The sequence below is a fragment of the Sminthopsis crassicaudata genome, chromosome 4 (assembly GCF_048593235.1).
Source record: "Sminthopsis crassicaudata isolate SCR6 chromosome 4, ASM4859323v1, whole genome shotgun sequence".
In the NCBI taxonomy this organism is placed as follows: domain Eukaryota; kingdom Metazoa; phylum Chordata; class Mammalia; order Dasyuromorphia; family Dasyuridae; genus Sminthopsis; species Sminthopsis crassicaudata.
In genome coordinates this window covers 14,167,372-14,184,669 of record NC_133620.1, presented here as the reverse complement: position 1 = coordinate 14,184,669, position 17,298 = coordinate 14,167,372, and the positions used below count along the sequence as shown (strand labels likewise).

Here is a 17,298-nt window from a genome sequence, read left to right as displayed (position 1 = left end):
TTCTAGAGCACATCCATCATTTCAGGCAACCCTTCTACTTTCCCTCTGCAAGGAGAGGATAGGATCATTTCCTTTAAAATCTTCTCATTTTTAGCTCTGGGGACAAAATTGAAGGAAGGATTTTTAGGTGCAAAACTTCTATCCCTATTGTAAGATTTAAGGTACAATGTTTTTTAAGTTCCTGCCATTTTAAGAATTTTTAGGAGTTAGAATGAAGGTGGTTGATCCTGCTTGTCTCCACTCAAGTTTTTTTTTTTCCCCTGAGGCTGGGGTTAAGTGACTTGCCCAGGGTCACACAGCTAAGAAGTGTTAAGTGTCTGAGACCACATTTGAACTCAGGGCCTCCTGAATTCAGGGCTGGTGCTCTATCCACTTCGCCACCTAGCTGCCCCCTCCACTCCACTTTAGCAACTTTCAAAAAGATGTAATGTTGTCTGGAATCTTTTGGCTTCTCAGGAAGGTTTGGCTTTTACTACATTGTTTGTATTCCTCTTCTTCCTTGGAGTTTTTTTTTCCTTATATAGTTTTTCTTCCACTCACCTTTTCAAAGGGCGTAAAATGCCATGAATGGAAATTCTACTCTAGTTTTTCTTCTGTGCATTTTTAATAAAAACATCATGTTAAAGCAAGACATAGTGATTCTCCTTCAAACTCACTGTCCACTGAATTTTTCCTGGTAAAAAATAAAATTTAAAAAAAGCCCAAAGAAATTTCAATTAAAGGGACTTAGTTCCTGAATCTACAGAAGAAGAGTACCTTCCATACTCTTTGTAGAAGGAAAGGAGCTCTGTTTCCAGTTCACTTCTCCACAATTGAGTATTCATTATAGCTCAGCTCATTGTAGCTCAATTTATTGTTTCTTCAGCTGGTCAAGTTTTCTCAAAAGTCAGCTATATATTTATGATAACTAGACAATGAAAAAAGAGATGAAGTGGACCAAGAAAAGTGGAGGACCGTCAAACAATGATGTCCTAAAAAGTTGTTTCTATATAATTTGATATAATGATCAAAAATTCAGGGAATGCTATATTAATATTTTCTGATATTCTATCTAAAGACATGACTTAAATGCTTATTTTTCCTTTTATGCTTCTAATGGGATGGCAGAGCTCATGGAAGTTTGGGAGGTCAGTGGTAACTACTTTGATATAGACACTCAACGTACAAGGGTCTCGATCAAGAAGATGCTTTTAAAAATACTTGAATTTTCATGTGGATTTGATTTTTTTCTGATTGTGATGTATTTTTTTTTTTTTTTTAATCTATAAGTTCTTAAAGAATGGCCAAGGAAACTTTGAGACTGCAGAATAATAAAAAATTACCTCCCAATTACATAGTAATAGGTATGTGAAGCACTTGATTTGCATGATGTCATTTGGTCTTCCAATGACCTTGCTTGCTTGCTGCTCTCATGATTTCAGTGTTGCAGATGAGGAAGTTGGGCCTGAGACACATAAAGTGCTTTGCCTAGAGAGGTTTCAGGTGGCATTTCTATCCACATCTTTCTGGATCCGTGTCCAGCATTCCTCTGCCATCACCATTTTATATCAGCATTCCAGGGCTCAGATATTAAATGTCCCATTGTCTCTTTAAGATCTTAAAGGAATCGGTCTGAAGTTTCGTATTTTTGTGTTTCAGATTGACCCCAATGAAGAAGTTCAAATTAATGATGATGAAGATGATGGGGAACTGGCTCTCTGGTCAACTGAGGTGAAGACAATTGAATTAATTAAAGGTGTCGATGGCTTGGGATTCAGCATTTTGGACTACCAGGTTATTATCTCTGAGTTATTTAAGTTTTTTTGACTATTTTGTTGTTGAATTTATCTTTATTATTGAGCTATTGCTCAATCATTCAGCTATATTAAGAAAAGCAATATATATTGACTGGTCATCTAAAAGTCTACACACATGTACGTATCATTTCACTATATACTATATACTATGTGATATATACTATTGTATCCAACTTATTGATAGAGAATATCTCCGAAATCACTCCTAGGAGATTATGTGACCATTGCGTGTTCTGAGTTTTTGGAACTCAAGTTCAATGAAGTAATATCATATACTTACAGCAACTTCTATACACGGTGAAAGACATTTGGGTTGAAATTGAATTATGACAATTCAGGTCTTCTTAGCTTTCACTTGGAAGTATTTGGGATTCCATAATCATTCACACTTTTTGTTAATATAGATGTGCTTTAGGATAATTTATGTAAAATGACTAAGTTTTGTTGCAGATTCCAAGAAGATATTAAGTTTCCAAGATTGTGCTTCCATATAACATGTAACTAAGTCCCTTTGTAAAGTAGGAACTGATGTTCATTATATTTTATTTTCCAGATTAAGACAGTATGTACCAGTAGGACTGAGGGATGGTTTTGTGCCAGTTAGTCAACAAAGCATTTATTAATCATTTAATAAATGTGAAACACGGTGGCAAGGAAGAGGGACAGAAAGGCAAAAAAAACTAGCACCTATTCCCATGTTCTAATGGGACAGCATTTAAATAAATTTACAGAGAAGAGAGGGTAGATTGGAGGTAGTTTTAGAGGGAATGTAGTGGTGACAGAAGGGGTTGGGAAAAGCTTCCTGAGGAAGGTGGGATTTCAGTTAAGTCTTGAAGGAAGCCATGAAGTGGAGGGAGGAGGGAGAGAATTGCAGCTAGTGAATAAGAACCAAAGTAGTAAATGGACTGGCTTATGTCAGGAACACCTGGAAAGCCTGTATCATGACATTGAAGAGGAAGGAGCCAGATTATAAAGGGCTTTAGAAGCAAAACAGGATTTTATTTTTGATCCTGGATGTCATAGGGAGTAAATAATAGTTAAAAAAAGAAAAGACTACCTTAATTACTTCTGTTATGGATCCCAAAGAACTTAGCATTATTAAGGTGTATGTGTGTGTGTGTGTGTGTGTGTGTGTGTGTGTGTGTGTGAACACACGTGCTTATGCTATCTCACTCATCTAACTTCTTTAGGTTGGCGGATTATGGGAAGAATGATGAGGAATACAGTTTGGGAGTATTAGAGAGTTGAAGGTATCATTGCATTTGGGGAGAATGGGGATACTCTTGGTATGCCTCTTGAGATTTCCCAGTCAATGGGCTCTGTTTAAATGTCTGTGTTTGATTATCACAGCGAATTAAAACTTTTGGCAAGAACACTCTTTTCTGTAATGTGCATATTTTAATATGCTAGTGCAGCCTTAGCTCACTGTGGTTTAATAAAGCAAAATGTACTCTCTCTAAGCGCATAAAATGCCTACTGATGTAAAAATCAATTCTTTCCTCATAGAAGAAGACAGTTGGGAACAGATGAAAAGACAAATACTTTGAGAGCATTATGTAAGAACACAAAATCCCAAATTTTGCCAGTGCAATTTAAGACAACCAAAAATAGATCCTCACTTAGTCATTTTCGCTGGCTTGTTAGCTGGCATTGACAGCCGCCCCTCTCAGCCATTGGAATATTTCTTCCCAAGGTTGTTAGGCAGATTGGCTTTTGAGTTGTTGATTCAAATTAATGAATACTTATCATCATTATTTTTCTTTAGCTTAATCTCAATTTTGGAATTTTCAGATTTGCTTTATGCTAATTAGACCTCTAGAGACCATGTTGCCTAATGGATGGAGAAGCTGGCATCAAAGCCGGGAAGAGCTGTGTTCAAATCTTGCATTTGACAGATGTTGGCTATGTGACCCTTTGCTTCTCTATGCTCTAGGGCAGTGGTCCTCAAACTTTTTAAATAGGGGGCCAGTTCACTGTCCCTCAGACTGTGGGAGGGCCGGACTATAGTAAAAACAAAAACTCACACTCTGTCTCCACCTCTCAGCCTATTTGCCATAACCCGGTGGACCACATAAATGTCCTCAGCGGGCCGCATCTGGCCCATGGGCCGTAGTTTGAGAACCCCTGCTCTAGGGGGTCAAGGATGCTGTTGATGATTAACTGAAAGAAAAACTTAAATTGATCTTAGCTTTCTTTCCACAGGTGTTTTAAAGCTTTTGTAGGGCAAGGTCCACTTGTGGAGAGAAGGCCCACATTTCTGTCAAAGTTGTTTAATTAGAAAGACTGGTTTCTAAACATGGCAGTTCATAGCTAGTTTATTCCATTCTAAAAGGAATAATAAACCTTCTACTTAATGTAATATGTGTGACAGACATTGTCCTTGACAAAGAAAAAAGCCAACTGATTTCTTCCAAGTTGACATTCTTCCAGAGGGATACAGTGAGTAAACAGATTAATAAATAACCATCTCAACAGCCACTATACAACTATTGTTTTGATCCATTATATTGGCGCTAATATTAACATTCTGATGAGGAAACTGAGGCTGGGAGAGCTTGGGATTCCCCCAGTGTTCAACAAATAAGATGTTTACAAGGCAGGATATCAGCTCCTGTTTTCTTGACCCAGTTTTACACACACATATACCCCCCTAAAGAAAGCATATGATGCTTTCATGCATATGTATATGTGCGTCTGTGTGTGTATATGGCTACACACATACATTAATTTCAATAATATTCTCTGGAGCTGGGAATCAGGAAAAGACCCTTGGAAATTAATCTTTTTTTAAAATGCGAGCTGAACTACTTCTCCAAATAGTATATATTAAACTCCTACTGCATTCAGGCACTATCCAAGGTGCTGAAGACAAAGTAAAGTGGTTGCTTATCTTCTCTTGTGGACGATAACGTGCACATATTTATCACTCAATATCTATAAATATCTATAAAATCAATATACATTTTTATGATGGGAATGTAGACAAGTGAAGCTAGGGGATTCCAGACTTTCTTGGTGATGTGCTTTGACATCTGAATCCAGAATTTCTTGCTCTTGTAGGAATGCTTTTTTTCCATCTGTACTTTCTCCTCCCTGTCATTATTGGTATATAGACATTCACTTCTCTGCAAATTTCTTTCTTTCCTTTGAAAAAGGAGTAGAATATTTCATTGCTGTAGAGCAATTACAAGAAAAATTGATTTTTGAATAAGTTTTATATTAGAAATCTTGATCGTTAGTTCTAAGGATTCATCACATCTTCTCCAGTCAAACCTGGAAGGAAGACCCTGCATCTGAAGCTCCCTGCATCGTGTGTACATCACATTTTTGTTGTTTATTGGCAGAGCGTGTGTCACTGTCACCTACTGTGACATTTAGGTGACAGGATATCTCAATTTAAAGTTTGGTGTTGGGCAAGTTAATTAATTGGTTAAGTTATCACTCACTGTAATTAGGTAATAAACACTAATGAGAGGAAATAACTTTTGCCAGGCCAAGAGAGGGTTTCAAACGGATCCTCGAAGGCCATTTCTTGGCCCGGAGCACATCTCATCTGTGTTCGTGCCGTGCACCTATGGGATTCCACTAAAGCAGCTTCTCTTCATCAACCGAGGCTCAACACGAGTGAAGTTGTTACAAAAGCTTGGGAACACAAAAATGGGTGTTAGTTACATAGCTAAGATATTACAGCTAAGGGAATATTCATTTTAATGGTGAAGATTAAATACTTTGGCCACATAATGAGAAGACAGAACTCTTTGGAAAAGCCCGCGATGTTGGGAAAGATTGAAGAGGGATACGGCATAGGATGAAGCAAGGAACATGAATTTGGATAGACTTCAGAAAATACTGGAAGATAGATGGGCTGGCTTGTGATCATCTATGAGTTCACACAGAATCATATGTGACCAAATGACTGAAAAACCACAACAAATTTTAAGGAACCACATTTTTTCCCCCACTGTGGTTTCTTTCATCACTATACTAGTAAGAACTTGATAGAAAAGCTCAAGTAAATTACAAATGTTGTCTAGTCCAGAACTGCTTAACCTAGGGTCTGTAAACCCTCTAGCAGTCTGTGGAATGATTTTAAAGAGCCTATGAACTTATTTCTAAAATATGTTTATAATTCTTTGTAATCCATATTTTATTTTTTGCATTTACAAACATGATTCTGGATGCTTAGGTTCACCAGATTGCCAATGCTTAAGATCTTTTCCCACCACTCTTCTCCCCCCTCCCAGTCTAGTCTCATTGTACAGAGGAAAATAAGACGATAAATCCATGGCATTATATTCTAAAGGATGCTTTGCTGGTGTGCTACGCTTTAAAGAACCCTGGTGGATACTGTATAAAGCCAATATATGGAGAAAGGGAGGGTGTAATAACAGTCTGGTAAATCAGATCAGGGGCTGGGAGTTGGAAAATGAGGGCTTGCCTCTTGTCTTCACCTCAGGGCCCTTGAGAATAGGAGCATCTTCTGTCTCTGAGGAAGTCATTCATTTTCTTTTCTTTTTTTTTTTTTTTTTTTTTTTTTTTTTTACATCCCCCAAAGGGGAGGTAATATGCTAATACTTGCCTTGCTTAATTCACAGAAAATTTTAAAAGAAAAATGATTTGTAAATATTATGGAAATATGAATTATTGTATTTGAAAATAAATTTGAGTTAGGCCTTTCTTTTATTTTCAGTTATTTTCAGTCATGTCTGACTCCTCGTGACCCCATTTTGGGTTTTCTTGGCAAAGATACTGGAGTGTTTTTCCATTTTCTTTTCCAACTCATTTTATAGTTGAGGAAATTGAGGCAAACAGAGTTAAGGGATTGACTCAGGTCCCACAGCTAGTGAATGTCTGAAGCCAGAGTTGAACTCCAATAGAAGATTTCCTGACTCTGGGGCCAGTGCTTTCTGCACTCCACCTAACCGCCATGTGCCTTTTGTTTTTATCTCTTAGTAATTTCCTATTCCTTTCCTCCTAAGCATTGAACTCTCTAACAGAGAAAACAATTAGCAGAAAGCACAACCAATAATATGAGTCCATCTGATGGTGTATTCGCCTTTCTGCTAAGAAAGATAATTTGTTATCTACTCTCTGGGACCAGGAATGGTCAATCCAAATAGTGTGAGGTCTTTTTGTTATTAATTTTTTGCTTTCATTTCAACTATAATTTCTGTGTATCTTCTCCTCCTGGTGCTAAAGGAACAATAATAAGTTTTGACCTTCAGGCTATTTCCTTCACCCTGCTTTTAATTGTGCAGCTTTTCCTGTATTCCTCTGGATTCCTTGTATTTGCTTTTTGTAAGCTGTTACTGAAATTAAATGTCAAATTTTTTTTTTTTTTTAAAGTGAGCCCTGAGCATGGGCAGTGCTATGCATTGTAGAGGATATGGCAGTTTTGCTGTTCAAAATGAGAAGCAAATCGGTAGAAAAACAGACTTAGGTGTGTCTTGCCAGATGGGGACTCCATCTTTATTGTCCATCAGTCCTGTTGACATTAGAAGTGGGGGAATTTTTTCTGTTTCTGGTTTCACAAGCAAATTAACTTAGTTGAAGACGGCTGGACAATTGGAAGGATGGATGAGCCTCCAGGATTGTGCCAGTGGGTCAGAATCGCTCGTGCACTGCCTTTGAAAGTGGATTTCTGATTTGGGTACCCATTTTTCTTCCTATGTGATTTTGATAAGTAAGTTTCTTAATGTCTCTACACCCTAGTTTCCTTATTAGTAAGATTTCAGGAGGTATTGTTCTTTGAGGTCTCATCTAGCACTAAATCTTACGGTCTTGTGCTCTTAGAAGAGAAAGTAGTCAGATTGTCTAATGAATAGAGCACTGGATTTGGAGCTAGGAAAACCTGATTTTGAATCCTATGACACTTGAATGATGGACTTGAATCTTTTAAATCCTCAGACACTTAGTTACTGGGTAACCTTGGAAAAGTCACTTATCATTTATGAAAAGTGGAGGGTGATAATCACACTATCTTCTTTAGAGAATTGTAATTGGATCAACCAGAAAACATTGACAAGGTACTAAAAAGTAAGGAAGGAGGAGGAGGAGAAGAAAAGGAAGAAAGAGACGGAAGAAGAGGAAGAGGAAGAGCCGCAACATCACCAGAAAAGAACAATGAAGAAGAAAAAGGATGATGAAGAAGAAAAACAAAGGAGGAGAAGATAGTAGTCTCTGTCCTTAAGGAACTCAAAATCTAATGAGAGACAACTCATAAACACCTATCTACAGATAAGCTATTAAAAGGTGCAATGAGAATCAACAGAAAGAAGGGTTATCTGGAATGGCTTCCTGTTGAAGCTGGGATTTTAACTAGGGCTTGAGGGAAGACAGATCGGTCAGCAAGTGAAGGAAGATGAGGAAGAGCTCCTCCTAGTGTGGATAAACAACCAGTGAAAATGCTTGGAGTTGGATGATGGAGAGTCTTGTCTGAGGGGCTGCCAGGAGGCTAATGTCATTGGAGCACAGAGTAAAGTGTAAGGTGCAGGAATATTAAAAAGGTGGAATGGGAACAGGCCACGAAGGGGAGCCACTGGAATATATTGAGTCATGAGTGGACATGGTCATATCTATGTGGTAGGATAATCACTTGATAGATAAGTGATGGACAGACTAGAGTGGGGAGAGATTATGGGGAGGATCAAATGAAATAATATAGCATTTAAAAGTTCTTAAGTTAATATTCTTTTTTTTTTTTTTTCAGTTTCCTTATTTTTTTTTATTATATATATATATATATATATTTTTTATAATATTATCCCTTGTATTCATTTTTCCAAATTACCCCCCCTCCCTCTATTTCCTCCCCCCGACGACAGGCAATACCATACATTTTATATGTGTTACAATATAGTCTAGGTACAATACATGTGTGCGAATATCATTTTCTTGTTGCACAATAAACATTAGAATCCGAAGGTACATGCAACCTGGGCAGACAGATATTAGTGCTAACAATTTTCATTCCCCTCCCAGTGTTTCTTCTCTGGGTGTAGCTACCTCTGTCCATCATTGATCAACTGGAAGTGAGTTGGATCTTCTTTATGTTGAAGATTTCCACCTCCATCAGAATACATCTTCATACAGCATTGTTGTTGAAGTGTATAGTGATCTTCTGGTTCTGCTCATTTCACTCAGCAACAGTTGATTTAAGTCTCTCCAGGCCTCTCTGTATTGCTCCTGCTGGTCATTTCTTACCGAGCAATAATATTCCATAACCTTCATATACCACAATTTACCCAACCATTCTCCAACTGATGGACATCCATTCATCTTCCAGTTTCTAGCTACAACAAAAAGAGCTGCCACAAACATTTTGGCACATATATGTCTCTTTCCGCTCTTTAGTATTTCTTTGGGATATAATCCCAGTAGTAGCGCTGCTGGATCAAAGGGTATGCACAGTTTGATAACTTTTTGGGCATAATTCCAGATTGCTCTCCAGAATGGCTGGATTCTTTCACAACTCCACCAGCAATGTATTAGTGTCCCAATTTCCCCACATCCCCTCCAACATTTGTCATTATTTGTTCCTGTCATCTTAGCCAATCTGACAGGTGTGTAGTGGTATCTCAGAGTGGTCTTAATTTGCATTTCTCTGATCAGTAGTGATTTGGAACACTCTTTCATGTGAGTGGATATAGTTTCAATTTCTTCCTCTGAGAATTGTCTGTTCATATCCTTTGACCATTTATCAATTGGAGAATGGTTCGGTTTCTTATAAATTATGGTCAGTTCTCTATATATTTTGGAAATGAGACCTTTGTCAGAACCTTTGTTTTTAAAAATATTTTCCCAATTTGTTACTTCCCTTCTAATCTTGTTTGCATTAGTATTATTTGTACAGAAACTTTTTAGTTTGATGTAATCAAAATCTTCTATTTTGTGATCAATAATGATCTCTAGTTCTCCTCTGGTCATAAATTCCTTCCTCCTCCACAAGTCTGAGAGGTAGATTATCCTCTGTTCCTCTAATCTATTTATTATCTCCCTCTTTATGCCTAAATCATGGACCCATTTTGATCTTATCTTGGTATATGGTGTTAAGTGTGGATCCATATCTAATTTCTGCCATACTAATTTCCAGTTTTCCCAACAGTTTTTTCCGAATAATGAATTTTTATCCCTAATGTTGGAATCTTTGGGTTTGTCAAAGATTAGATTGCTATAGATGTACCCTTTTTTGTCCTTTGTATCTAATCTGTTCCACTGATCTACCGGTCTATTTCGTAGCCAATACCAAATGGTTTTGGTGACTGCTGCTATATAATATAGCTTTAGATCAGGTACACTTAGACCACCTTCCTCTGAGTTTTTTTTCATTAGTTCCCTTGCAATTCTTGACCTTTTATTCTTCCATATGAATTTTGTTGTTATTTTTTCTAGGTCATTAAAATAGTTTCTTGGGAGTCTGATTGGTATAGCACTAAATAAATAGATTAGTTTGGGGAGTATTGTCATCTTTATTATATTCACTCGGCCTATCCAAGAGCACTGAATGTCTTTCCAATTATTTAAATCTGATTTTATTTTTGTGGCAAGTGTTTTGTAATTTTTCTCATATAATTCCTGACTTTTCTTTGGTAGATGGATTCCCAAATATTTTATACTCTCAACATTTGTTTGGAATGGAATTTCTCTTTGTATCTCTTGCTGTTGCATTTTGTTAGTGATATATAAAAATGCCGAGGATTTATGTGGATTTATTTTGTATCCTGCCACTTTGCTGAAATTTTGAATTATTTCTAGTAGCTTTTTAGCAGAGTCTTTGGGGTTCTCTAAGTATACCATCATGTCATCTGCAAAAAGTGATAGTTTAATTTCCTCATTTCCTACTCTAATTCCTTGAATCTCTTTCTCGGCTCTTATTGCCGAGGCTAGCGTTTCTAGTACTATATTGAATAGTAATGGTGATAGTGGGCAACCTTGTTTCACTCCTGATCTTACTGGGAAAGGTTGCAGTTTATTTCTATTGCATATTATGCTTACTGACGGTCTTAAATATATACTCCTGATTATTCTAAGGAATAATCCATTTATTCCTATACTCTCAAGAGTTTTTAGTAGGAATGGATGTTGGATTTTGTCAAATGCTTTTTCTGCATCTATTGAGATGATCATATGGTTCTTATTAATTTGATTATTAATATGGTCAATTATATTAATAGTTTTCCTAATATTAAACCAGCCCTGCATTCCTGGAATAAATCCTACTTGATCATAGTGTATTATCTTGGAGATGATTTTCTGAAGTCTTTTTGCTAATATCTTATTTAAGATTTTAGCATCAATATTCATTAAGGAGATTGGTCTATAATTTTCTTTCTCAGTTTTCGATCTACCAGGTTTAGGTATCAGTACCATGTCTGTGTCATAAAAGGAGTTTGGTAGGACTCCTTCATCCCCTATTTTTTCAAATAATTTATATAACATTGGGGCTAATTGTTCTTTAAATGTTTGGTAGAATTCACATGTGAATCCATCTGGCCCTGGGGATTTTTTCCTGGGGAGTTGATTAATAGCTTGTTCTATTTCTTTTTCTGAAATGGGACTATTTAAGCAATTTATCTCCTCCTCTGTTAATCTAGGGAGCCTATATTTTTGGAGAAAGTCACCCATTTCACTTAAGTTATCAAATTTATTGGCATAAAGTTGGGCAAAGTAACTCCTTATTATTTCTCTAAGTTAATATTCTTAAAATATTTCAGCGAATATCCAACAGTGGGCTAATTTCTGACATTTGCTTGATGTTATTTTAGATTCCTACTCATTATAAGTAAGAGTATCAGAAACTCTCTTCTCGGTGTTTTTGTGTCAGTGGCTAAAATGTCTAGTGACCCAGAGATGATACAGTTGGGAGATCTGGGGGTGGCCAGAGATATTTTTTTATATTTGGGGTTGCACTGATTGCCATACTCAGAAAAATTCTAAAACTAACATTAGCTATTAATGCATTGAATATTATCTGGGACACTTTCATTACTGCTAAAGACAAAATTATTATCTAATATAAAGTAGGTGACAATTTTTTTTTTCTCTAGTTGGGTTCTGTCTGTGCTTATACAATCAACAACAGTTATTGGATCAAGGAAGAAAATCCTTTGCCCTAATTATAGTTGTTGTTATTGTTGATGCTGAAAAGCACCTGAACTCAAGTGAAAATTCAAACTTATTTTCATTGTTAATGGGCACTATTAATGGATGATGGATAAATATCTTAATTAAGAGTAAGACTTCCAGATGAGGAAATTTGCTTTGGTCACGAAGGCTGGCACGTTCTCTGCAATATGTAATTGTCAGAGAGTTGTCTGAATCCTTTGCAGATTCTATGACTTAGCCAGTTTTGCACAGCCTGTGGTCCCACATGAATGAACCCTTGCCTTCTTCGTTTCAAGGTCATCTCTCTATTCACTGCCTCAGTGAAAATGATTAGCCTGGTTGGGAAAAATAAACATGCTACCTAATTTATGAATTGTCCATTTAGTTATTTATATCATAATCAACCCTTCAGCCAGAATAATTAGCCTTTAACAAGAGTAATTTACTTAAATAACAAGCTCCCAGGAAAGACCTTTGCTACATTAAGCCTGTTTCTCCTTTCATTCTTTTCCTTCTCCAAGTAGGGGTTGGATGCTATTTGGAGGTTTGGACCATAGTCATTCTGTCCTCTCCTCCACCATTAGGGAGTATCTTAGAGTCTCTTTTCCTTGAAGTCTTGCTCCAAGAATTTTCTCTGAAGCTGATTTCTTAGAGGCGTGTGTGTGTGTGTGTGTGTGTGTGTGTGTGTGTGTGTGTGTGTGTGTGTGTGTGTGTGAGAGAGAGAGAGAGAGAGAGAGAGAGAGAGAGAGAGAGAGAGAGAGAGAGAGAGAGAATGATATAATTTATCTTCAGATCTGACAGATCTCTCCTATTGCTTTACTAACAATTTACTAACTATGTTTATCAGGTATTTGTTAGTCACCTATTACATGCTTGCTCTGTGAAAGGCAGTGAGATTTTAAAAGGGAAACAAAGGAGATGCTTGCCTTCAAGGTTCTTACTTTCTGCTGGTCCCAGTTGTAGCATTAGAGAGGCTAGTGCAGGAAGTGATCCTTATTCTGAATTTTGAAGAAGATCTGGGATTCTTTGAGTCACCTTGGGGAAGGAAGGTATTATCAACCTGAGGGACAGCACAGTGTTGGGAGATGAAATATTGGCAAAGACTATGTCAGCCATTTTGGCAGGATTGTAGAGTGGCTGAGAGAGAGGAAGGTCAGAAACATCTAGAATGATTGGTCCATACTAGATTTTAAAGGGCCTTTGATGGGAAATGAGGGGTAAGAGGAAGCTGCTAGAACTTCTTGAGTAGAAGCACTATGTGGTACCATTTATACTGGGGGCTTCTTAAAAAATCATTATTGCTGGTTATAATTCTGACAGTTTTAAGGTTCATCAGTGAATCAACAGATAGTGCCTGTGTGCCAGGCACTGGGGATGCAAGTAAAAAGAAGGAAATGATTCCTAGTTTTTGGGTACCTCTCTCCCACTCTCCTTTTCTGCACTATCTTCTTTCTTTTCCTCTTTTCTTTCTCTCTTCTCTTATTGCCTTTCTCCATTGTTATCCCAATCTTCAAACAGTCTCCTCCTCTCTCCTTGTACTTTTCCTCATTTTATTTTCCTTCCAACCTCCTCCCCTTGCTGGGATCTGTAAAACACCCCAATTTCTCATCAGAAACTTTCTAATTACCCTTTAGGGGCAATATTTATAGGAATCCTTTTGTCATTACTTTTTGTAATCTCTCCCAGTTCTAGTAAGATCTGTTGCATGGAGAATTGATGACTGAATGCACAGATGAGTACACTCCACAAACATTTGGGTGGGAAGACAGCTTCTTGTCATGGTCTTTTTGGGGTCGGCCCTTGGTTGGGATCCTCCTTATCCACAGGCAAAGACCCAAGTCCTTAGACGTTATTCTCCCCTTCCACTGACGCAATACAAGGTTAGGTATTTCTAAGGAATAATTAGTACTGTGTGTTATGGTATTGCCAAAGAGTTAGTATTGTTGATTTCAGAGACAAACATTCATGAAAAGAAGTATCCCAAGTTAATAGAAATCATTTGTCCCTACTTATCTTCAATGCTTGAGCAATATTGGACTTTAGCCCTAGGGAGTGGATAACTTTCAGTTGGAAGGAACAGTGGGAAATGGGTCCAGAAGGCCCCTGGAAATTTTTTCCTTTTTGACCTTGAAAATTGAAATTGTGGTGTATCTGCTTAATGAAGGATATTATATACTCCATTCTCCATCCCTGGCTAATTTAGCTATATATGGGGTAAGATTTTGCCCCCAAATTAGTCAGAATTGAAGGGTACCAATCATCAAGTGCACATTCAGGTTGGTAGCACAACCCTGAATGTGTCATACTGGTTTTGACCTTCAGGAACCCAAGGTCATCCCAGTGACATGATAAGACATCAAACAAGGGTTATCATTTGTATAATTAATAAATAATTCAAATTTGTATTAAGTTGGGGACAGTATTTTGGACTCAGAGTCAAGAAGACTTGAGTTCAAATCCTGGCTTTGGCACTTATTGTTACATAGGCATATCACTTAATCTCTTTCTGCCTCAGTTTGCACATCTGAAAGATGGGGACAATAATAGGAATTATCCATCTCCGCAGCTGAGGCTCAGAGAAGTTGTGACTTGCTTCATGGATGCAAAATCTGTTAAGAGTAAGGATCCTTATCTCATTGTCATGATTTCAAGTTCACTGTTCTCTTTTTTTCCATGATTTTGAAATATTTCTAATTTAAATTTGTAATTTACAACAAAATGGCATAGAGTTTTAGACTTAAATTCAATAAGATTAAGGTTTGAATCCTGCTTTAGATATTTCTCAATTCAACTCCCAGCTTTGACCCCACTTCTTGATATTTTAAAATTATATGTCCTTATGGAAAAGATGGTAGGGGAATGAAACCTAAGAGATTTGAATTTATCAAATGAATGATGCTTAATTAGATCTATGAAGCCCTTAATTCACATTTGCTCTGTTCAGAGCGCCATATTGTGAGTAAGACATTAGGAAAATCAGTGGTGGACACAGAAATGAGACCTTGCATATAATACTAGTAAGATGAGGCTGAAAAGGGAGAGTGGAGCCATGAATACCTTGATAAAGGATTTGGGGCTTTACTGTGTACATAAATGCCAGCTTTAGCAGGATTAGATTGGGTACAATTTAAGGGGGTGGGGACACATCCCTTTCAGTATCCCAGAGTGGAGTGGGTGCAGGGGATAGATGGTGCATTCTCCATCACTGCAGGTGGATAGGCCTCTTTTCAGGATTGTCTCCGAAGGATTCTTTTTCAAATATTGGTTGGATCTGATGATCTTGTAGGACCCTTCTTTTTTTTTTTTTTTTTAATTTAAAACTTTTTATTTTCAAAACATATGCATGGGTAATTTTTCAACATTGACCCTTGCAAAATTTTATGTTCCAAATTCTCCCTTCTTTCCCCCTGCCACCTCCCCTAGGTAACCCAATATATGTTAAACATGTTAAAATATATGTTAAATCCAATATATGTATATATATTTATACAATTATCTACCTCAGAATTATCTTGTGTTTCATCACTCTCTAAAAAAGAATCACAGTGTTGTTCTCATCACAGGTACGTCCCCAAATTAAAAAAAAAAAAAGTTCAAATCTGGCCTCAGACACTTAGCACCTCCTATCTGTGTGACCCTGGGCAAGTCACTTAACCCCAATTGCCTCAGCAAAAAAAAAAAAAAAAAAAAGAAAGAAAGAAAAGAAAAGAAAAAGTAGTTTTAAATGTTCCTTAATCATTGATACCCCCTCATTTTATTTCAAAATCACAAGGACATATTGCAAATATTACTACATTACTATTCCCCCCCACCCACTCCCCAGTTTACATAGGGGGGAGCAGAAGCTTAGACATTTGTCTGAAGTTAATAATTATTATATATCGAGTGACATTTGAACATGGGTCTTTCTGACTTTTATCTAGCACCCTGTCTCCTCCGCCCCTCTGCCTCTCCATCCATCTCTTGCCCAAGAATTAAGAAAAGTATGGTGCCAGATATTTTCTCAGTGAGTTTTTAGTTTGTAAAAGTATCGAGTGTAAGACATTGTTGTTCCTGTTGCTGCTTTGATTCCCAAAGCATCTTCCTGGGATATTTCTCCTTCCGAGTCACCTCCTTGATTCACCTTAGCGGGATTAGAGCCCGGCTGCAGAAAGCTGACCGGTCGGTAGTTTGCTGAAGTCTGAAAGGATGTCAGCATCCATATTCATCAAAGAGCAACCTGGAGCTTTTTGTTGAATCCGCCGCATAGGCGCTTTTAAAAGGCGTTTGTGTGTAAGGGAACCCTTTGCTTCACCCCAGAAGTATTGATAAAGGTTGGGCTTTTGCCTATCTCGGCATCCCATCCACATTTATTTTCATGAACATCAAAGTACTGTAAGCTTTGACCCCGACTGCGCTCCAGACTTCTTTTCACAGAGGATTTGCTTCCTTTTTCCTCTATGGGAACCTTCCATGTCCTTTAAATCATTTTAAGCTGCTTCATTTGGAGAAGAAAAAAAAAAAAAGCCTTAATAGTGTGGTCCTGGGGGCGATGGAATGTGGCTACCAGGGAAAATTCTCTGCTGGCTTAAAGCGGGCTTTTCAGTGGGGCAGTCCCGGGTGGCTGCAAGGGGCACTCTCCTGGTGCGGAGAGCTTGTTGTGGGCCCGGGATGAGGACTGACTTCCAGAAACTTCCCTGCAGCCAGACTAAAGCAGCCACTTAATAAGAGATCAAAGAGGCTCTGTGTGGGTCAGCTGGGAGTCCCCACGGTACACATCAAAAGCCTTCCCTTGGCAGGGGGCCGGCAGAGAGCTCGAGGTAGCAGGAGGCCTCGGAGATCTGAAGTCAGGGTTGCTGTTGAACTTGGGGGGACATCGGTAACTCCTCTAGCATATGAATTTAGCAGGAAAATCCCATTGTATCCAAAGCGGGGAAGAGAGGGAGCCAGGCGGGCCAGGGCTGGCCAAGTTCATTGGCTATTTCTTGGGGGCTGGCTGGTGGTCTTTAATGATCAGTGTGCCCCCTGAGCTGTCCCAGGATCCTTCAGGGAGGACGGCAGAGGACAGAGAGCCAGCAGACTCTGCGTGCTACACCTGCAGGACTCCTCCCTTCAGCAGCATGTCAGAAAAGGCAGAAAAATCTGCAATTGTAGTTTTGATATCACAATAACGATGGAAGTGATTTCCTCAGTGTCACTCATACTCACTGTGTGTGCAAAAGGCAGAAGCCGTGTTCCCTGTTCTCTAGGAGCTCATAGTCCCAACCCTTTCTGTAAATAAATTAAAATCACTTTATTGAGATATCTCAAAAGACACAGAGATCCCAATGAAAGAGTCCCGATGAAAAAAGGAACTTCCATTCTGTAGAGCAAGGGAGTATCACTTTGGGTCTGTAGCAAATTACCAAAAATATTTTAC

At 38.0% G+C, this 17,298-nt stretch overlaps 1 protein-coding gene across 1 annotated transcript in view; it reads left to right on the top strand.

Annotated features, from left to right (window-relative positions):
* Window positions 1–17,298, top strand: part of PATJ (PATJ crumbs cell polarity complex component) — a 335,316-nt gene that overhangs the window by 88,398 nt on the left and 229,620 nt on the right. Inside the window, 1 exon segment of the mRNA XM_074265778.1 lies at window positions 1,639–1,773. Coding sequence (XP_074121879.1) covers window positions 1,639–1,773 — 135 coding nt within the window.